General features: G+C 38.6%; 1 protein-coding gene across 1 annotated transcript in view; it reads right to left on the reverse strand.

Moving 5' to 3' along the window:
- Positions 1–23639, reverse strand: part of puf (ubiquitinyl hydrolase 1 puf) — a 1022896-nt gene that overhangs the window by 342305 nt on the left and 656952 nt on the right. The window contains exon 58 of the mRNA XM_090376705.1: positions 12397–12501. Within this exon, the coding sequence (XP_090232831.1) occupies positions 12397–12501 (105 nt within the window). The remainder of the gene's footprint in view (positions 1–12396; positions 12502–23639) is intronic.

The following is a 23639-nucleotide window of genomic DNA, read 5'->3' on the forward strand; positions in this document are numbered from 1 at the left end:
TGTTAGCCACCTGAGCAGGATCATCAAGAGATGAACTATCAATATCCAGAGGACCAATCTGATTCATCCCTTTCCTTCTAGAGTTTACATAGGTAAAGAAAACTTTGCTGTTTTTCTGTGTATCCTTTGCCAAAGATTTCTCATAATCTGACTTTGCCTACCCTTTGTGACTTGGTTATAGACCAGCTTATATCTCTCATAGGCTTCCATGTCACCCATTAATTTATATGTATCCCATGAATTTTTATTCTCTGCCACATATCTCATTAGTTCATCTGACATCCACTCAGGCCTAAACCTTGAACAATATTTCTTAGTTGGTATGAAAAGCCTAGTAGCTTCCAAGATTAATTCTTTGAATGCCTCCCATTTTGAATTTGCTGTTTTTAACATCATCAGTTGGTCCCACTGTATAGAATTTAAATACAGTATCAGACCACCATAGTCACCTTTACGAAAGTAAAAACCCTTCCCTTTACTCCGGATGGTAGTAACCTCTTTGAGTAAATCCCACATCAGCACACTGTAATCATTGCCACCTAGTGGTTCCTTTATCTACAGATTCTTAATACATGAAGAATCACTACTGATAATCAGATCAACAGTATTACTCTCTTTAGTTGCCTCCTGAAAATGCTGATGTAGGAAAAAATTATCCAATAAATCCACAAAAGCCTTGCTAGTGTGTGAGTGACCAGCTCACAAATTCCAGTCAATATCTGGGAAATTAAAATCCCCCATTATAAGACTCTCTGATTTAATGGCCCACTCTATTTCCCTGTACAGTTTCTTATTATACTCATCAGAGTCATTAGGCCTATAGCACACTCCTACTCTCAATTTTGATCTCCCAATGCTTATGTCACACCAAACTGACTCGACACTGCACTGTCCAGCTATGTCGACTGGCTTCACTTCCTTGGATTTTATGTATTTCTTAACAAATAGCATAACCCCTCCTCCCTTCCTTTTCTGTCTATCCTTTCTGTAGACATTGTACTCCCCAAATTCCAGCTCTGCATTCCTTATATCTATGTGACACCACGTCTCTGAAATCCCCACAATATTTGCCTTTTATGTTTTGAGCAATACCTCAAATTCATCAAATTTATTTACTAAACTCCTAGCATTGGTGTACCCGCAAGTATATATATGCACCTGTTCTTTTTCTTAGCTACCCTAACACAACTCATGTGTTTATATGTACCCCAATGATTCCCAGCAGTCTCTGAAATATCCTGCATCTTATTTTCCAGGCTGCTGCTCATTCCAATAGAAGCAGTGCAAGAATCACTTTCACCTCTGCCAGTGGCTACTGTTAATCTATTAGTCGTTGTATCCCCCCAATCTAGCAGTTTTCCGACCCACCTAACACTGCCTCGATAGCATCAGCAAATATTCTTGCACCCTTTCTATTTAAGCGTATCCCATTCCTGTAGAAGAAGTCTCTCCTGTTAAGAAGAACAGACCAGGCTGGAAAAAATTCTACTCCTTGAGCCTTACACAATCTTTCCAGGGGCGAATTGATTGACAAGGTTCTCATCATATACTCCCTCCTATCATGTCTGCCCAGAATTGCAGACACTCTCAATTTCAACCCTAATTCATGGCTTTTTTTTCAACAGTGACCTGTACTTGTTAAGTAATCCTGCCAGTCTCCTACTCTTAATATCATTAGTGCCAATGTGTACAACAGTATCACATTTTGTGCCCTTAAAAGATATCTGCTCTACATCAGCAACCTTTGCCTCTGGCAGACATACCTGTCCTGTTCCATCTATTCTTTTTACACAGTATATTCCCCGTTTCCCTGACAATAGAGTCACTGACAACTACTAGTTCCTGTGGGACCAGTGCATTCTGCCTTGGGGGCTGCCGCTGGGTTGCGTGATGATCAAGTGCAAGCTCTGGCTGTGATGTGGGCAGCCGAGAGCTTGATGGTTCCCTCAATTTAGATTCTTGGATGGCATCCACCCTGTCCTTCAAGTTCTTATATAGGCCCATAACAACGGTGAGTTGTCGCTTGATTTCCTCACACTCCTTACATCGTGCACACAGAGACTTTCCCCTTGGCAATATCATGTCCTGTACCTGATTGCTCCACAAACATCAAACAAGCAGTGTATTTTAAAAGGCTGTGATTCAGAGGGCAACTGCCCCCCCCTCAGTTCTCCCCTGAACCACAGCACTCCCATTAGCTTGAGCCTTTTGCTTTGTGTTCTGGTCTGAGTCACGATTTTGATTCAAATTCAGCACAAAATTTCGCCTTTCTTCTACTACTACTATGGACAAGTATAGAAACACAGTTCCTAATAGATGGTCAGGCGTAGTCCCTTGATGAAATGCCTGACCATGTATCAATATTTACTTTAGATGATATCAGATTCTGCATATTTGCCTTACCTGTATTCGACTTTCATCTAAATATATTCCACTATAACTGATGACAGCTCTACCATGTTTTGTTTTATTTTATATTATTTTTATTATATTTTACCTTATTATTAATAATTTTACTTTACTATTCACTCACCTCCTATTGGCTTTGCAATTCTGTACCTAATTTTCTTAATTCATCATAACTTTTAGGATATTAACATTTTTTCACCTTTTACATATCTCCTATACTTCTTTTTCTGTTATCCTTACCCTTTTAGTCATGCACTATATGTAAATTTCACTTCCATCTATGCATATTTTATCTAATTTATCTATTCATACATATTTACATATACTTTAATACTGCTTTTTGCTTTTAGGTGCATCTGTCATAACTGACTATATATATATATAACTGATATTAAATATTAAATCAAAATTAATGCCTGTAGCATGGCAAAACTGTCGAGCGAAAAATAATAAATTAAACATAATAATTAATCAACAGGGAGGGAGAAAAAAAGATTAGACTAAAAACTGTAGCAGAAAATCTCCAAATAAATTTAGAAAATCCAATTCAAAATAATAATCAATTTTAAAATTTAGAGCCAATTACATAAGAATTTAGCGCCCCCCCCCGTATGGTGCCAGTTCCGAATTACGTGAAATATCACAAATAGAGACTAGACTAACTACAATAAAATAAAATAAAACCAAAATAACAAAAATAGACTGACCATTATGTCCCATATCAACAGAGGACCACAAGACCAATAATGATCAGGGAATCATTGCATTTCAATTATCCCCCAATCAAACGGCCAATCTACATTGGCAGTTCGATTGGGGGATTGGGTGGCGTCTGATCCTTCGATCAGTTCGCCTTTTCAAGGATTTGTTTAGCGATTGAAATGCAGCGAAATACATACAATATTCTTAGACATCTTGAAATGCATACAATGTTCTTCGATGTCCCATTTCCAAAATTCCTAGAAGTCCCGAAATAAATTTATAGTTCAGTGAATACAAGACAATCTGTAAATAGGGTAATGCAACAAGTGGAATGCCAGTGTGCCACTGTATAGCCCCCGTCCCCCCGAAGGACAAGGTCATTTGGTTGGTTTTTTTTTTTTTTTTTTTAAGGAGCATTAGCAACTAAGGCCATATTGCTCCGGGATATGCGGTGGTCATTCCCTGACCTTTTCGCATCCTCCGTATTTGGTGGCGACGGGCTCAAACGCCGGTCTAATCCAGAAGCGTGTGCTACACACTGCTGCTCCTGCCCACCTGGCTATGGAGGTGCCGACAAGGTCATAAATGGGCCTCTAATCGGATGCAGGTGGTCATAAAGCTGTCGGGCTTTTCATTTTCGTCTATTCCAAGAACTGGGCTTTTTCGACAATCTGAGAAATTAAGAATGTTTGCACAGTTATCAAAATTTGTTCAGTATATCCGTGTAGTATGCTCATTATAACAGTGAGCGAATGTATGGGAATATGCATAAATCAAAATCATTATGGGGGTTTTCTCACTACAGCCATGATCTCGTTATAACCAAGTTTGACTGTATGTATAGTGGCCATGCAGCTTGCACTAATGATTAATGTTAGTAACATTAATGTTAGTAACAATAGTAATGGAATACAATGTAAATTTTTATAGTAATAGTAATAGAGGCATGTGATGCAAGAAAGCAAGCATATAAGCTTAAGCAGCATCAGCCAAAAGAAAAGAAACAATTTCACACAACCATTCCCTCTAAATGTTTGTCCAGTTCCTCCTTGAATTTATTTAAGCTATCAACTTCCACAGATGGAAGTTTGTTACAGCAAATAACCACCTGCTGGCTAAAGGCAAATTTCCGCACATCTATTCTACAACTGTCTTTTCTCAATTTGAATTTACGCCCCCTTAGGTTTGTAACCTGAGTAAGTGGAAGAATCCCATCAGAATTCAGTGTGCTCAACCCATTCAAGGCCTTATATACCTCAATCATATCACCCCACAGGTGCTTAATCTCTAGCCGCTGCAATTTGCAGAACTTAAGCCTCTCTTGGTAAGAGGATCCCTTCATCCCCTCACCAATCTTGTTGCCCTTCTCCGTACATGCTGAAGTAAATCTACATCCTTCCTAAAATGAGGCCACCAGACCTGTATGCAGTACTCAAGGCGTGGCCTGACCATTGCCTTATACAAATGGATAATCACCTCCTTTAGCCTGCTAGCAAAATTCCTGTATATCATTGACAAAATCCCATGACCTGCTCTTACAACCTGTCTACATTTCTCAGAAAACTTCATATCTGACTGCACAATTACTCCCAGGTCTTTTTCATTTTTTCATTTTCATTTTTCAAAATTCCTGTATATCATTGAAAAAACCCTATGACCTGCTCTTACAGCCTGTCTGCATTGCTCAGAAAACTTCATATCTGACTGGACAATTACTCCCAGGTCTTTTTCATTTTCTACCATCCTAAGTGTAGTACCACACAGTTGGTATATGTTTATATGCAACATAAACTTGTGTATTTCTGTGTGTTATAGATGTATGAAATATGACAATGTTAGGTGTAGTGTTCACTGCATAAGGCTCAGCCTGACTGCTGTATCTCATGGTAGTAACATATTAATTTTACATAATGGCCATACAGCTTACACTAATGGTTATTTCCATTACTGTTACAATAACATAAAATGTTACAATAACTAGAGTTATAAGATGGAAGAAAGAATGAGGAGTAAGAAAAAAGTACAAAGAAATTACAGACCTAAGTGGGTTGCATGTAAATCTGATTATGTGTTATGAGCCAGAGATGACTGAAAAGAGCAGATTCCAAATTACTAAGTCTCTGACAGGGAATATCGGAGTGGATATATGCACAGGTACAACCTTTAAAGCAAAAGGATTCATACTCTGAATAATTAGGGCAACTGATAATTGGGATTCTGTCAGGAAAAGTATGTGATTTTTGGCATACCATAAGTGGAAATGGACATCAAGAGATTGGAACTGAGACCACATATATTTGTGAAATGAATGAGGAACAGTTTTTTTTTTTTTTTTTTTTTATGTGAACCCCAAACACGAGAGGTATTATAACCTATAGTACTTAGTACCGTGCTTGGGTTGGAGGTTGAGAAGACGAAAGAAGATATTTGTTGATATTGGACTTGAACTTCTGTAGATTGTAATTTTCAGGAAATACGTATGAAGGAAGGTTGTTCCAGAAAACGGCTGTTGAATGAATAAATGAGGAAGATGAAAAGTTGGTTCTGTGGGTTTGAAGTTGGACAGTAAATGGATGTTGGCTGGTGGCGGCACGTGTTCGGACTGTTTTGAAAGAGAGAGCGGGAATTATAGAAGCCAATTCAGAAGAACAGTGCCCATGGAAGTATCTGTAGAAGAGGTATGCAGCAGAAACAGTGCGTCTATGAGACAGCGAGTGGAGAGACTCTGTTAGAGATGAATCATTAATTAACCTAACTGCCCTCTTCTGAATGGAATCAAGAAGCCTGAGAGAGGTTTTGGGGGCACCACCCCAGATGTGGGAACAATATTCCATGGCAGGGCGGATTTGCGATTTATACAGAGTGAGCAGCTGTTTGGGAGAAAAGTAACGCCGAGAGCGAAAGAGAAAACCAAGTTTTTTAGATGCAGAGGAAGCAATATTTGTAATGTGCTTGTGCCAAGAGAGATTAGAAGTCAGGGTAATCCCCAAAAGAGAGATATCATTTTGCCTAGAAATCGGAGTATCACTAAAGATAAGCATAGGAGCAGAAGAATCCTTTTTGCGAGATAAAAGACAAGATTGAGTTTTAGAAGGGTTGAAATCAACTAAGTTGTCTTTGCCCCACTGGAGAATTACCTGAAGATCGGCATTTAAGGAATTGGCAGCAGATTTTCGAGAACTTGAAGCTGATTGAGATGGACAAGGTTTCTCAAAATGGAAAGTTGAATGCAATGTGCTATCATCGGCAAAACTATGGATAGGATTTCAGTCAATGGAAGAAGGTCATTGATATACAAGAGGAAAAGAGTGGGGGAAAGAACTCAACCTTGGGGGACACCGGCATTAGTGGAGAAGTTAGAAGACAGGGAGCCATCTACCATCACCCTCAGTGAGCGATCAGAGAGAAAACTGGATAACCAATTACTAAAAACAGTTGGCAAACCATAAGATGGAAGCTTGTTTAGAAGACCTTTATGCCAAACACGATCAAAAGCCTTTGAGATGTCAAGAGCAACTACTTGTGTTTCACCGAACCTTTCCATTGAATTAGTCCATAAATGGGTAACATAAGCCAGAATATCACCAGTGGATCGACACTGACGGAATCCATACTGGCGATCGTTGATCAGACGGAAGGTTTCTAGGTAGTTTAAGAGTTGGCGGTTAATTGATTTCTCCATTACTTTAGAAAGAGTAGAAGTAATTGCAATGGGACGATAATTGGATGGGAGGGATTTGTCACCCTTTTTAGGAACTGGCAGGATATGAGCAAATTTCCAAGCAGAAGGAAAAACACCTTTGGAATAAGAAAGTGAAAAAAGGCGGCAAAGAATAGGAGTAAGTTCAGGAACACAGGTTTTGAGAACAAGTGGAGAAATACCATCAGGACCTGGAGCTTTCTTAGCATCAAGATTCATTAAAATCCTTCTGATATCCTTTTGACGGAAGACCACAGGAGGCATTGAATGGAGCGTGTTAGGAATGGTGGGAGGTGTTTTACCAAGATCATTAATACATGAGCTCAAAGAAAAATGGGATGCTAGCAGGTCAGCTTTATCCTTGGCTGAAGTGACAACAGAACCATCTGGTTTGGACAGAGGTGGGAGCAGAGATGGGCAAAAGTTGCGGCCAATAGCTTTGGCAAGAGACCAGAATGCTCGGCTACCATTAGGGCAAGAAGCAAGTTTACTACTCTTAGCCTGTTCAAACTCTAGTTTGTACTGATTAATAACTGCTTTACAATTGTTGCGAGCTTTGGTGTACGCAGAAAATGAAACTGAAGAATTAGAAACAAGCCAATTATGATATGCAACGTTCTTCTCTTGGACAGCCTAAGCACATTTATTGGAAAACCAAGGTTTAGATAAAGGACGAGATTTTAATGTGGAGTGTGGGAAAAAGGATTCCATTCCTGCAAGAATAATTTCACTGACACGATCTGAGCAAACGTTGACATCAGAAGTTTTGAAACAGTAATCAGACCAAGGAAAAGAAGAAAAGAAGTCTCGCAGGTCATCCCATTTTGCATTCTTGTAATGCCAAACAATACGAGGTTGGGAATAGCCATGAGATAAAGGTTCCATTGGAGAAGAGGCAATCACCAAGTTGTGATCTGAAGTGCCTAAAGGACCTCTCACTTCAACCTTGTACTTAGAAGGGTTGTTTGTGAGAAAAAGATCAAGCGTATTGGCTGTATGATTAGGATTGTCCGGTATTCTTGTAGGTAAATGAACAATCTGTGCTAGGTCATTAGTAATTGCAAAAGCCTCAGCATCTCGACCTGCTGGGTCGGTGTGACTAGAAAATGGAAGCCAGCTGGAGTTGTGAACGTTAAAATCACCAAGGAAAATTACCTCACTGTTAGGAAAGTTGGACTGGAGAAAGTCAAGTTGCAAAGAGAGGAAGTCAAAGAGCTCCAAGTGATTAGTGGAGTTGGGAGAACGGTAGAGACAACATATGAATTTTACACAATGAGGTAGAGAGATTTTAAGCCAGAGAAGATCAAAGAGAGGAGATTCCAAATTGCCAAGTCTCTGACAGGGAATATCAGAATGGACATATGCACAAGTACCACCTTTTTAGACTCCCAGGTAGCAAAAACAGCTTGTCTGGCATATCTGAGAGAATGTCTGTGACAACCTCAAGGACCAAGGACAACCTCTGCAAATCTTTTTTGCAGAGAAATTTGTTCTATTAGTTTCGTTATTCATGTATTCAGTAGTATTTGGATATGGTGAACACAAAATGACATTGTCTGGCCATGACAGTGCCCTCCACATATACACACTACTCGATTTGTTTGTTGTTTGGTTTTTAGGAGAATTATCACTAACATTAGTAGAAGCATACGATGAAAGAAAGCAAGCTTATGCATCAGCCAAAAAAAAACCCTTCCCATTTCATCCCTCCATTCGTTCCAAATGAATGTCCAGCTCAGCCTTAAATTTATTTAGGCTATTAGCTTCCACAACAAAAGATGGAAGCCTGTTCCACTAATCAACTACTCGCTGGCTAAAGGCAAATTTCCACACATCTATTCTACAACTATCTTTCCTCAATTTGAAACTGTGCCCCCCTCAGGTTCTTGGTCTAGGCAAGACAAGGAATCTCATCAGCATTCAGATTGCTCAACCCATTCAAGGCCTTATACACCTCAATCAGATCACCCCACAGGTGCCTACTCTCCAGGCATTGCAATTTGCAGAACTTAAGCCTTTCTTGGTAAGAGCACCCCTTTGTTTCCCTCACCAATCTTGTTGCCCTTCTCGTTCTAGCAATTGCTCTGGGGATACGCAGTGGTCATTCCCTGACTTTTCCGCATCCTCCGTATTTGGTGGTCACGGGCTCGAACTCTAGTCTAATCAAGAAGCGTGTGCTACGCACTGCTGCTCCTGCCCACCTGGCTACGGAGGTACTTCACACTACTCGGATTGACATTATACAGTAGCTGATCTGGAAGCCTCCTAGAAAGTTACCAATAGGTTTGGGCTGATGGACTATCTAGCAGCCGACCTGCGAACACCACTTTAGAGCTGTACTCTTGAAATGTAAGGAAGATCAGGTTGCCACACCTTGACCCCTGATTACATTGGATCACACCTGGGTGGTCACCTACAGTATACAAGGTGCCATATTTCAGGACTAGCACAAAGGGATTATGGATTACTAACATTCCCATCATCATGAAAGTGCAAGCAGAGAATTTGGTTGTCACAGAATTACTGGACTTTGCAGAAATATGGTCCACCTGACTTGAGTGTCAACTGAATATCAGTTCCATCAGTGATTTAGACTCATAGATAGCAAGTCCAAACTTGACATACTCAAAAGAATGTCGGTGACAGCACAAGGACCTATCACCCCCCCTACCCCAAACTACTGGAGGGGATTGATAGGTGAAATAGGATTTTTTTTTTTTTTTAATCTCTGCTATATAAGCTTTATTTTTTGCATAATTTGCACCTAATAATAAGACTACTCCTTCTAATGTACCATCTATAAACACAAGGAATTCGAAGAGCGATTCAGGAAACTATAACCGGTACCTCTTATTTTACGGCAGAAAAACATATGGAATGTATGATTAAAGATACAGTGAAGACACAACGTAGCATTATTAAAAGAAGATATTGTCTAAACAATCTGGTATGGTATTACAAGGTATTCACAAAGGAAATGGTAGAGAATAACTGATATTATTTATTTAGATTTTTGAGGGGCTTCTTTTTCAGTGAACTTTTGGGCGTAACATTATGCGATGCCGCTCGTATAGCCTATGATCGATGCAGTTAGAGGATTTTGTTGATGGCCACAACAGCTCCTCAGGGAACTATGTGACTGGAAGAAGAAGAGAGGCTTCTGATGGTTCCAGAACATCTAGTGCATTAGATAGAGAAGTGCAGCACTGGAGACAGGTTGGTGCAGTGGATCAAGGATGGTTAACTGATAGAAGATAATGATCGATTATAAGTGTTCAATGCTCTGAATAGACCAGTGATGTGAATGGGGGGGGGGGTCTCTCTCAGAGTTTCTTTGATTGGGCCCCTTTCTTGTAAATTCTAATGATATTGATGATTGAAGATATAAAGGTAGAGGAAGGCTGTTAACAATGAGAAAAGGAGTATGCTGCTATGGAAAAACATAGAAATTTCAAATTATACAAGTGGTCTAAAATGTGGGAATTAAACTTTAATGCTAGTAAATGCAAGGTTCTCGATCTGAGACACAGCAATTCCAGATTCAATCATTAAACTGTAGGACAACACAACATTGTTGAAAATGAAAGGGCCTTTGGGTTGTAATAGAATCTAATATGAAGTGTGCTCCATTCTCTGCAAGTGCAAATAAACAGATCTCACAAAATTTAGATATGAGTATATGTACTTTTAAAAATTAATATATATTTCAAAAATTGAAATAAAATATGTTTCATACCTAATTAGTGTCAGTATTTCATTAAAAACGTGCTTAATTAAAACAATATCCCCCACCCCTGGAGGAATGCACTGCACTTTGGGAACGTTTGATATAGAGGAATTTTGCCAGTAGAGATAATTATTTATATTGTACAAATCAATGGTCACACCCATTTCTTGAATACATGTTTGGAAGGTTCATTTCAGGAAATTATGTCAATTTGCTTGAAAGAGCAATAAAACTGGTTTTGGATGCAAAAAGATATTCTTACAGGAAGATACACTAGTATATTATTACCATAAAGGGCCAAATATTTATGTATTATGTTTGGTTTGGAAATTGTGGAAACAATTATTTAATGTATTTCTATTGTTTGTCTATGCAAACCATAGAAATCTTTCCTTTTCAGTATAAGTTCATATGATAATATGATTTCAAAGCCTATGTGGAAAGAGAGACAAATCCCCTGAAGAAAACGAAAACAGCAATGTTTGTACTGAAATATACTAGATCTTCCAGAAGATATAATGGATTGTATGATGAATACGCATAATTCAGGTAACTGAACCCTCCAAAAAACATCTAAATAAGATCAGAGAAACAGGCATAATAGACAAACATCAAAAGTAGTATAATCAAAAAGGTAAATTAAAGAATAGATTTACATACTAATTTTTCCTGTCATTATATTGTGGGTTATATAATACACACAAGGTTATATACCGTGTGTGTGTGTGTGTGTGTGTGTGTGTGTGTGTGTGTGTGTGTGTGTGTGTGTGTGTGTGTGTGTGTGTGTGTGTGTGTGTGTGTGTGTGTGTGTGTGTGTACAGGGGTTCCTCGTTATCCAAGGATAATTGGTTCCAGAAAATTCCACTTAAAACAGAGATCAAATTTTCACTACATGTATTCTAAAGGTCTTCTATCAGGGTCACAGTCATTTTTCCATAATCTCTAATAGTACATCACTCCTTTTTCTCGTCAATTTAACCAAATAATATTCTTTCGATATCTCCTTCATTGTTTAGGATGGTGTGAATTGTTGCTTCCGGGAACTCAAGGGAAAATGTGATATCATTTACTACTTCTCCACTTCTTTTATGAAGTATAACTTATAATTTAACATCTAAATCATAAATTTTGCATTGGCTTTTTTTTTTTTTTTTTTCACGATGTTTCATCATCAATATTTTTTTATTAACTTGCATTAATAAAAATAAGAAAACTAAAGAATTCACTCAACATAAAAATTGTCGAAAATATCAGATGCATCAACTACAAGCAACAGTAAACGAAAACTGACTGTAGGTAGAGGGAGTCAAGCCAGCAAGACGTTTGCAGGAAGAGTAGAACAAAAATAGTCAAGTGTCTAGTGGGGTGCTTCAACATAAGTCAAAACAAAGCACATAGATACTAGTACCATTTTTTTAATGTTTTTGTATTTTTTTTATGTATTATTTGTAACCTCATAAATGCAGGGTTATGGTACCTCCATAGCCAGGTGGGCAGGAGCAGCAGTGCATAGCACACGCTTCTTGATTAGACCGGGGTTCGAGCCCGTGACCACCAAATATGGAGGATGTGGAAAGGTCAGGAAATGACCACCGCATATCCCCGGAGCAAAATGGCCTTAGTTGCTAATGCTCCTAAAAAAAAAAAAAAAAAAACCCACCAAATAATAACAATGTGGGGTTATTCAGATAATGAATACTTGATACCAGGGACCTCCTGTGTGTGTGTGTGTGTGTGTGTGTGTGTGTGTGTGTGTGTGTGTGTGTGTGTGCGTGCGCGTGTGTGTGTGCGCGTGTGTGTGTATTGTATAATTTATTTAAAGGTATTAGATTTCATTATTTAAGCAAAAATTACTTACATGAAGAGCAACATGTTCATTCCACCGACACAGACTGAAGATGAGATTGCAAGTCTGCCGTAAATTAATGCCATCACGGATTTGTTGGTACAGGAAAGGAAAACCCTACGAGAAATAGCGTATATCTACGTTTCTATATTTTAAAACAAATTTTATAATAAAATTTCAAAAATAAGCAAGCAAGCACATGCACACAAACACACTTTTGAGAGACTTCATATGAACAAAGGTTTTTATAAAACAATTCATTCAAAGTGAAAACTGACATATTAAAAAGTAATTGTGCAACACAAAATATATATATATAAAGAGAGTTTCTTGTTTATACACTGGCATGACAACTAGGTCAGAGAACTTTACAATTAATTATTTTTGACAATGAATACAATCATTAACTTGTTGAGATGTACTGCTGCACTTTGTTAAAGAACAAGAAGATTCTTCAAAAATGTTTTTCATTCTAGACTTGATATTAACAATTGAGCCTGTGTACATTTAATGAAAATCACTTCAGCATGTTCAAATAACAAAATTATGATCGCTTCAACAACCATTAAAGCAGTTATTTCCTTTTGGCATGTTTTTAACTTGAATTCAATCCTATATTTAATGCACAATTTAGCCAATAATTTGATATAATTTTAGCCATTATTCAAAGTGAATTTTAGAGTGAAAATTTAAATGTTGTAATAATAACATTTTATATTAAATTAAATGGTAATAGTAGCATTATTAATAATTTTAACATTAAATGTAATAGTTTGTTAACTCAGGATAACATTCCCAATTTTCATGTATTAACTTAAATATCTAAGTTTATTTTTAACTACGAATTGCTTATTAATCTACAATTATTTCAGTTGTTTTACCTTTCACTTCTTTTAATGTAAAATATTCCAATGTCAAATAATAAATTGACAAATACAAAGTGCTGCATATGGGCAGCAGTAACCCCAGAGAAATATACCAACTGTGTGGTAGTGGAGAATGAAAAAGATCTGGGGGTAATTATATAGTCAGATATGAAGTTTTCTGAGCAGTGCAGCCAGGCTATAAGAGTAACTCATGGGGTCTTGTCAATGATATATAAAAATTTTGCTAGCAGGGATAAGGAGGTGATTATCCCCTTGTATAATATGATGGTCAGGCCACACCTTGAGTACTGCATACAGGTCTGGAGGTCTCATTTTAGGAAAGATGTAGAACTGCTGGAACTAGTACCGAGAAGGACAAAAAAATTGGTGAGGGGAACAAAGGGTTGCTGTTATTAAGAAAGGCTTAAGTTCTGCAAATTGTAGCATCTGGAGACTAGGCACCTGCAAGGTGATCTGACTGAGGTTTATAAGACCTTGAATGGTCTGAGCAAGCTCAGTGCTGATGGGATTCTTTCTCTTGCTCAGATACCGCACCTAAGGAAGCATAAATTCAAACTGAGGAAAGACAGTTGTAGAATAGATGTGCACAAATTTGCCTCTAGCCAGCGGGTGGTTGACTGCTGGAACTAACTTCCATTTGTCATAGTGGAAGTTGACAGCTTAAATAAATTCAAAGTTGAACTAGACAAACTTTTGGAGTGAATGGATGGGTGAAACGGAAAGGATTTTTCTTTCTTTCTTTTTTTTCTTTTCACTGATGCTATATAAGCTTGCCTTTTTGCATCATAAGCTTCAAATAATGCTAATAATTGTCTTTTAATGAAAAAAATTCAAGATAAGATTGGAATAAACGAAGAAAATGTTTATAATTGTGTTTTATAATTGCTGTTAGGCATATAGCAGGACTTTGTTTCCTTGCTCCAGTTTGCTGTAGAACAAAGTAGGGATGGAGAATATTTAAGATAATTACCTTTTTATTAGTTGCATATATACAAAATTGTCTATCCAACAATTAAGTTAAACAACAGAAAAAAAATGTAATAATGTGAGCAAAACTGGATAAGTTCCTAGTTGATTTCACAAATATACGTGGTCTCAGTTCTAATCTCAACAATGTTGTTTGTTTGTTATTTAGTTTTTAGGAGCATTAACAACAATGTTGTTTGTTTGTTATTTGGTTTTTAGGAGCATTAGCAACTAAGTCCATATTGCTCCGGGGATATGCGGTGGTAATTCCCTGAGCTTTCCGCATCCTCCGTATTTGGTCACGGGCTCGAACCCCGATATAATCAAGAAGTGTGTGCTATGCACTCCTGCACCTGCCCACCTGGTTACAGAGACCCCTCTCAACAATGTCCATTTCCACTTGCAGTCTGCCAAACCCAGTGTACTTTTTCTGACAGAATCTGAGTTATCGGTTGATTCAACTACTGCTCATCTCAGTTGCCCAAATTATTCGCTGTATGATTCCTTACGCCTCATAGGTGGTACTTGTGCATATGCCCGTCAGACATTCCCTGCCAGAGATTTGGAAATTTAGAATCTCCTCTTTTCGATCTTCTCTGGCTTAAAATCTCTGCACCATTCTTTCAAATTCATCTGTTGTCTCTTCTGTTCTTAAATGTGACTTTCTCTCTTTGTAACATGACATCCTCTAGTCCAACTTTACTAACAGTGAGGGAATTTTCCTTAGTGATTTTAACGTTCACAACTCCTGCTGGCTTCCGTTTTCTGGTCACACCGACCCAGCTGGTCGAGATCTGAGGCTTTTGCAATTACTAATGACCTTGCACAGTTTGTTCATTTACCTACAAAAAAAAAAAAAAAAAAAACCGGACAATTCTAACCATACAGCCAACATGCTTAATCTTTTTCTCACAAACAACCCTTCTAAGTATATGGTTGAAGTGAATGGTCCTTAAGGCACCTCAGATCACAACTTGGAGATTGTCTCTTCTCCGATGGAGCCTTTATCTCATGGCTATTTCAAACCTGATGTTGTTTGGCATTAGAAGAATGTAAAATGGGATGACTTGAGTTTTTTTCTTCTTTTCTTTGGTCGGATTACTGTTTCAAAACTTCTGATGTCAACATTTGCTCAGATCGTGTCAGTAAAATTATTCATGTAGGAATAGAATCCTTTATTCCACACTCCACTTTAGAATCTCGTACCTTATCCAAACCTTGGTTTTCCAATAAATGTGTTAAGAAAGTACAAGAGAAGCATGTTGCATATCTTAATTGGCTTGTTTCCAATTATTAAGTTTCATTTTCAGCTACACAAAAGCTCGCAACAATTGTAAAGCAGTTATTAATCAGTCCAAACTAGATTTTGAACAAGTTAAGAGCAGAAAATTTGCAGAACATTCTGGTCTCTTGCCAAAGCTATTGACCGCAAATTTTGCCCATCTCTGCTCCCACCTCTGTCCAAACCAGATGGTTCTGTTGTCACTTCAGCCATAGATAAAGTTGGAAGAATAATGGGATGCTGGCAGCATCCCATTATTCTTCCAACTCATGTACTAATGATCTTGGTAAAACACCTCCCACTATTCCCAACATGCTCCATTCAATGCCTCCTATGGTCTTCCATCAAAAGGATGTCAGAAGGACTTTGACGAAAATTGATGCTCAGCAAGCTTCAGGTCCTGATGGTATTTCTCCACTCATTTTCAAAACCTGTGCTCCTCGACTCACCCCTGTTCTTTCCCACCTTTTTTCACTTTCTTATTCCAAAGGTGTTTTTCCTTCTGCTTGAAAATTTGCTCATATCCAGCCAGTTCCTAAAAAGGGTGACAAATCCCTCCCATCCAATTATCGTCCCATTGAATTTACTTTTACTCTTTCTAAAGTAATGAAGAAATCAATCAACCACCAACTCTTAAACTATCTAGAAACCTTCCGTCTGATCACTGATCGCCAGTATGGATTCCGTCAGTGTCCATCCACTGGTGATATTCTGGCCTATGTTACCCATTTATGGACAAATTCAATGGAAAAGTTCGGTGAAACACAAGTAGTTGATCTTCACACCTCAAAGGCTTTCGATCGTGTTTGGCATAAAGATCTTCTAAACAAGCTTCCATCTTATGGTTTGCCAACTGTTTTTAGTAATTGGTTATCCAGTTTTCTCTCTGATCGCTCACTGAGGGTGATGGTAGATGGCTCTCTGTCTTCTAACTTTTCCAATAATGCTGGTGTTCCCCAAGGTTCAGTTTTTTTTCCCACTCTTTTCCTCAAAGAGTGGGGGAGAGATGATACATCTCTTTTGGGGGTTACCCTGACTTCTAATCTCTCTTGGCACAAACACATTACAAATATTGCTTCCGCTGCATCTAGAAAACTTGGTTTTCTCTTTTGCTCTCAGCGTTACTTTTCTTCCAAACAGCTGTTCACTCTGTACAAATCGCAGATCCACCCTACCATGGAATATTGTTCCCACATCTGGGGAAGTTCCCCTAAAACCTCTCTCAGGCTTCTAGATTCCATTCAGAAGAGGGGTAGCTAGGTTAATTAATGACTCATCTCTAACAGAGGCTCTGCACTCGCTGTTTCATAGACGTACTGTTTCTGCTGCATGCCTTTTCTACAGATGAGCACTGTTCTTCTGAATTGGTTTCTATAATTCCCGCTCTCTCTTTCAAAGCAGTCTGAACAGGTGCCACTACCAGCCAACGTCCATTTACTGTCCAATTTCAAAGGAGGTTGTCTTCTCGACCTCCAAACCAAGCAGGGTACAAAGTACTATAGGTTTTAATACCTCTTGTGTTTGGGGTTTTCATATAAAGAAAAAAACAGAAGGGGAAGAAAAAAAGCATATCAGAAATCTATATACATGAAATAATTTTATTCATTGTGTTTGAATATTAATCCATTCAAAGTTCCCCATGATTAATGGAGTAATATTCATTTTAATGGACCAAAACACATTTCTGATAAACTGGTAATTAAATTTTCATTAAATGCATTAAAGATAAAAAAACAGCATCAAATGTGGCAGAGTGCTTGTTCCATTAGCATATTATAATTTTCATTAAATGCATTAAATTTTCATTAAATGCATTAAAGACAAAAAAACAGCATCAAATGTGGCAGAGTGCTTGTGCCATTAGCATATTATAGTTCAGGAGTGGCCAACTTAATTTGTGATGCGATCTACTTTTTTCCTTCAAGGTGTGCCACAAACTACCATCTCAAAAATTTCATTGCACAAGGTGCACAAATCGACGGATGACTGTATATTTAAAATTCGTCGTGATCGACCGAAAGCAGAAGTTCATCCTCACACAAAAAATGAAAAAGGCCCGATTAATTTGGTGTAAGGAGCATGTCAAATGGACCCCAAAGCAGAGGAAGTCAGTTATTTTCTCGGATGAGAAGAAATTCAACCTGCATGGCTCTGATGGGAGATATGGTGAGGAATACCATCCAGATAGTATGGTGTCTACAGTGAAATTCCCTATCAGCCAAATGATATGGGGATGCAATTCGGTATTGTAGAGTAGGTCTCCTGCTGTTTATAAAAGATTATGTAAATGTCAACGGACACCTGGCTACATTGGAAGGCAAACTGCTGTCAACCATTCGAGACCATTTCAAACTGCCAAGTAACTGAATCTTTCAGGATGACTCTGCTCCTCGTCATCAGGCAAAAATGTAAGTAGGCACTTCTGTTAGTTAATTTAGCTTCATTTCTGCATTAGAGGTTCAACAGTAATGGCTTACATTTGTTACAGTTGAAAAAAATGGTTGGAAGAATGGTCCATTACAACTGTTAGCTAGCCAGGAATCAGACCGGACCTGAATCCTATAGAGAACTGTTGGCATCGTGTGGAATCTGCAGTTGCCAGAGAGAAACCAAAGACCCTTCATGAACTTCAAGAAGCCATAATTCGGGTTTGGAACCACAAACTATCAGTTGATTATCTTTAGAAATTGATCTTGTGCTCGATTGACCTCGATGGTGTGCTGCTATCATCAGGGCCAGAGGCAGTTCAACTAAATATTAGTTTGCACCTGGAGAACTTTTCATTTGTTTTCCATTTAAAATAAAACTGAAACTTTTTTTTTTTTTTTTTTTTTAATGAAAACCCCAAACACGAAAGGTATCAAAACCTATAGTACTTAGTACCGTGCATAGGTTGAAGGAGAAGTATGGGGGGGGAGGATGCCGGAAACTTTGCTCTAGAGACTAAACATGGGTTTCACCACTTCAAGCCTCCAATAAGCAAAGTGGTGGTATTTCACCGGTTGATGAAAGTCATCTACCACCTTAAGATTTGAGTGCTTCTGATAACATTTCAGCCATAATTGTAGTTTTTACCAAAACCGTCCCATAAAGGTTGCAAATGCTCATTTTGGAATATTTTGAGAGCACCTATCAAATATTACTTAGCTTTGCCTCAATTATTAATAAATATCTTTTGTTTATATTTCTATTTGTAATGCTAGTCATTAATGTAACATACTATCGTAAAAAAGGGTTAAAAATGTGAAGTTCCTAGGTGATGCACTTTCTTTGAACACCAGTATCTATATATATATATATATAAGTTAGTAATGGTGAAGGGCAGTGCGCTAACGTTAAGGTACTAGTAACATAAGTTATGAAGGATATGTTAAGTTTAATTTTAAAACTTCCTATAAAGAAAAAAAATATATATATATATATAAAAGAAGGGGAAGAATGAGTAGGAAAAATGGAACAATGGGAAAAAATTATTCATGGACCAGGGCCCACTGATAGACAGGAAGTGCCAAACGACCATAATTACATAATAGTGTAAATAACAGCTACAGAGAAAAGAAAAGTAAAATAGAAAAAAAAAAAAAAAAAAAAATTTAGCTCCATATAGAAATAAATATTTATATAAAAAATTATATTGTCGTATATCACACAATAGCATTAGCATTAGCATTAGTAGAGGCATTTGATGCAAGAAAGCAAGCTTATGCAGCATCAGCCAAAAAAAAAAAAAAAAAAAAACCCCACTTCCACTTCACCCCTCTGTTCGTTCAAAATACCTGTCCAGCTGAGCCTTAAACTTATTTAGGCTATCAACCTCCACCACAAGGGATGGCAGTCTGTTCCACCAACCAACCACCCGCTGGCTAAAGGCAAATTTCCGCACGTCTATCCTACATCTGTCTTTCCTCAATTTGAATTTATGCCCTCTCAGGTGATTTTTCTGAGCTAGAGGAAGAATCCCATCAGCATTGAGCATGCTTAAACCATTCAAGGCTTTATACACCTCTATCAGATAACCTCGCTGGTGCCTAGTCTCCAGACACTGTAATTTGCAAAACTTAAGCCTTTCCTCGTAAGAGCACCCTTTTGTTCCATTCACTAATCTTGTTGCCCTTCTCTGTACTCGTTCCAGCAGCTCTACATCCTTCTTGAAATGAGGCCTACAGACCTGTATACAGTACTCTAGGTGTGGCCTGACCATTGCCTTATACAATGGAATAATTACCTCCTTATCCCTGCTGGAAAAATTCCTGTATATCATTGACAATACTCCATGAGCTACTCTTGCAGCCCGTCTGCACTGCTCAGAGAACTTCATATCTGCCTGCACAATCACCCCCAAGTCCCTTTCATTCTCTACCACTGTCAGTGTAGTACCACAGAGTTGATACGTTGCCCTGGGGTTGCTGTTTCCCATGTGTAGTACTTTACATTTGTCAATGTTAAACCTCATTTGCCACCTCTCAGCCCATCTGCTCAACCTTTCCAGATCCTGTTGCAGCAGTGTAGTGTCAGTAGTGTCCTTGACAACCCTGCCAACCTTTGTATCATCTGCAAACTTGGACATTAAGCTTGATATACCATCATCAATATCATTTATAAATACAGAAAACAATAATGGACCCAACACTGAGCCCTGAGGGACTCCACTAATAACATTAGTCCACGATGAGCAGTGTCCATTGATTACCACTCTCTGTCTTCTCCCACTCAACCACCCCTTTATCCATAGCAGCAATTTGCCTCCAATGTCACACTGCTCCAATTTGTGTAGCAGTCTTCCATGTGCAACAGTATCAAAAGCCTTTCTAAGATCCAAGTATATAATATCAAAGTTATTCCCTGCATCCAGTTCTTTTGTGACTGCATCATAGTATCCAATCAAGTTGGTCAGGCAAGACTTCCCCTTAACAAAACCATGCTGTGTCTGAGCTATAACTGAAGTCTTGTCTAAATGATCCTGCAGTGCTTCTTTAACCAGTGCCTCCATTAATTTTCCTGGAACAGAAGTTAAGCTCACAGGTCTATAGTTACTTGTGTCAGCCTTTGATCCTCCTTTGTGAATTGGGGTCGCATTTGCACATTTCCAGTCTATGGGTACCTCCCCTGAGTCCAAGGAAGCTCTCATAATTATGGCTAAGGGTTTGCTTACTTCCTTTGCTGCCTCCTTTAATATAACTGGATAGATCCCATCCACCGCGGGTGCCTTTCTTGTGTTTATCTTCAACAGTTTCTCCTCCACTTTACTCCCAGTTATTTCAAGGTTCTGTAGCTTACTGCTAGAGTTGAATACACCTCTGGCATTCCCCTTGCTGAATAACTCCTCATGTGTGAATGTCGATGCAAAATATTCATTTAGTTTGTTAGCTACCTGAGCAGGATCATCAACAGTTGACCCATCAATATCAAGTGGACCAATCTGATTCATCCCCTTCCTTCTAGAGTTTACATAAGTAAAGAACTCTTTGCTGTTTTTCTTTGCATCCCTTGCCAAGGATTTCTCGTAATCTGCCTTCGCCTGCCTAACCTCCTTTGTAACTTGGTTGCATATCAACTTGTATCTATCATAGGCTTCTGTGTCATGTGTTAATTTGTAAGTATCCCATGCATTTTTCTTCTCTGCCATATGCCTCATTAGTTCATCTGACATCCATTTTGGCCTAAACCTTGAACAATATTTCTTAGTTGGTATGTAATGCCTAGTAGCTTCCAAGATATGTTCTTTGAATGCTTCCCATTTTGAATTTGCTGTTGGTAACATCATCAGTTGGTCCCACTGTATAGAATTTAAATACTGTCTCAGTCCATCGTAGTCGCCTTTACGGAAGCAATAACCCTTCCCTTTACCCCTAATGGTAGTTACCTCTTTCAGTAAATCCCACTTCAGCACACTGTGATCACTGCCACCTAGTGGTTCATTTATCTGCAGATTCTTAATGCATGAAGAATCACTACTGATAATCAAATCAAGAGTATTACTCCCTCTAGTTGCCTCCTGAACATGCTGATGTAGAAAACAATCATCCAATAAATCCACAAAAGCCCTGCTAGTGTGTGAGTAACCAGCCCCCAAATTCCAGTCAATATCTGGGAAATTAAAATCTCCCATTATAAGACTCTCTGATTTACTGGCCCACTCTATTTCCCTGTACAGTTCCTTATTATACTCATCAGAGTCATTAGGCCTATAGCACACTCCTACTCTCAATTTTGATCTCCCAATGCTTATGTCACACCAAACTGACTCCACACTGCACTGTCCAGCGATGTCGACTGGCTTCACTTCCTTGGTTTTTATGTGTTTCTTAACTAATAGCATAACCTCTCCCCCCTTCCTATCCTGTCTATCCTTTCTGTAGACGTTGTACTCCCCAAATTGCAGTTCTGCATCCCTTATATCTGTGTGACACCACGTCTCTGATATCCCAACAATATCTGCCTTTGATGTTTTGAGCAATACCTCAAATTCATCAAATTTATTTACTAAACTCCTAGCATTGGTGTACAAGCAAGTATACCTGCACCTGTTTCTATTCTTAGCTACCCTAACACAACCCATGTGTTTACTTGTACCGCAATGGCTCCCAGCAGTCTCTGAAATACCATGCATCTTGTTTTTCAGGCTTCTGCTCATTCTAATAGAAGCAGTGCAAGAATCTCTTTCACCTCTGCCAGTGGCTACTGTCAATCTATTGGTCTTTGTCTCCCCCCAGTGTCAACCTAGTGTCAAAATACTAGTGTCAACCAGCAGAATTGCACAACAAGGTGACAATATAGTGTCCTCTGGCCAACATAAAGTACGTGCCATGCTATTTATTAATTCTATTTTACCGTGGCAAAATAAAATTAATAAATAGCATTAAGGAGGGAAAAAAATTTTGCGAAATATAAATTAAAATACATGTGAAAATAAGGGTGTAAGGGAAGTATATAGCATTAGCATTAGTAGAGGCATATGATGCAAGAAAGCAAGCTTATTCAGCATCAGCCAAAAAAAAAAAAAAAACACACACCACTCCCATTTCACCCCTCCGTTCGCTCGAAATACCTGTCCAGATGAGCCTTAAATTTGTTTAGGCTATCAACTTCAACAACAAGTGATGGAAGTCGGTTCCACCAACCAACCACCCGCTGGCCAAAGGCAAATTTCCGCACATCTATCCGACATCCGTCCTTCCTCAATTTGAATTTATGCCCTCTGAGCTGATTATTCTGAGCAAGGTGAAGAATCCCATTGGCACTGAGCATGCTCAAACCATTCAAAGCCTTACACACCTCTATCAGATCACCTCGCCGGTGCCTAGTCTCCAGACTCTGTAATTTGCAAAACTTAAGCCTATCTTCGTAAGAGCAACCCTTTGTTCCATTCACTAATCTTGTTGCCCTTCTCTATACCCGTTCCAGCAGCTCTACATCCTTCTTGAAATGAGGCCTCCAGACCTGTATACAGTACTCAAGATGTGGCCTAACCATTGCCTTATACAAGGGAATAATCACCTCCTTATCCCTGCTAGAAAAATTCCTGTATATCATTTACAAGACACCATGAGCTACTCTTGCAGCTTGTCTGCACTGCTCAGAGAACTTCATATCTGCCTGCACAATTACCCCCAGGTTCTTTTCATTCTCCACCACTATCAACCGCAGAGTTGATACGTTGCTCTGGGGTTACTGTTTCCCATATGTAGTACTTTACATTTGTCAATGTTAAACTTCATTTGCCACCTCTCAGCCCATCTGTTCAACCTTTCCAGATCCTGTTGCAGCAGCATAGCATCAGTGGTGTCCTTAACAACCCTGCCAACCTTTGTATCATCTGCAAACTTGGACATTAAACTTGATATCCCATCATCAATATCATTCATAAACACCGAAAACAACAACGGACCCAACACTGAACCCTGAGGAACTCCACTAATAACATTAGTCCATGTTGAGCAGTGTCCATTGATTACCACTCTCTGTCTTCTGCCACTCAACCATCCCCTTATCCATAGCAGCAATTTGCCTCCAATGCTACACTGCTCCAATTTGTGCAGCAGTCTTCCATGTGCAACAGTATCAAAAGCCTTTCTAAGATCCAAATATATAATATCAAAGTTATTCCCTGCATCCAGTTC

Source organism: Mastigoproctus giganteus, chromosome 6, assembly GCF_048544385.1.
Source record: "Mastigoproctus giganteus isolate SK-2022 chromosome 6, ASM4854438v1, whole genome shotgun sequence".
NCBI lineage: Eukaryota > Metazoa > Arthropoda > Arachnida > Uropygi > Thelyphonidae > Mastigoproctus > Mastigoproctus giganteus.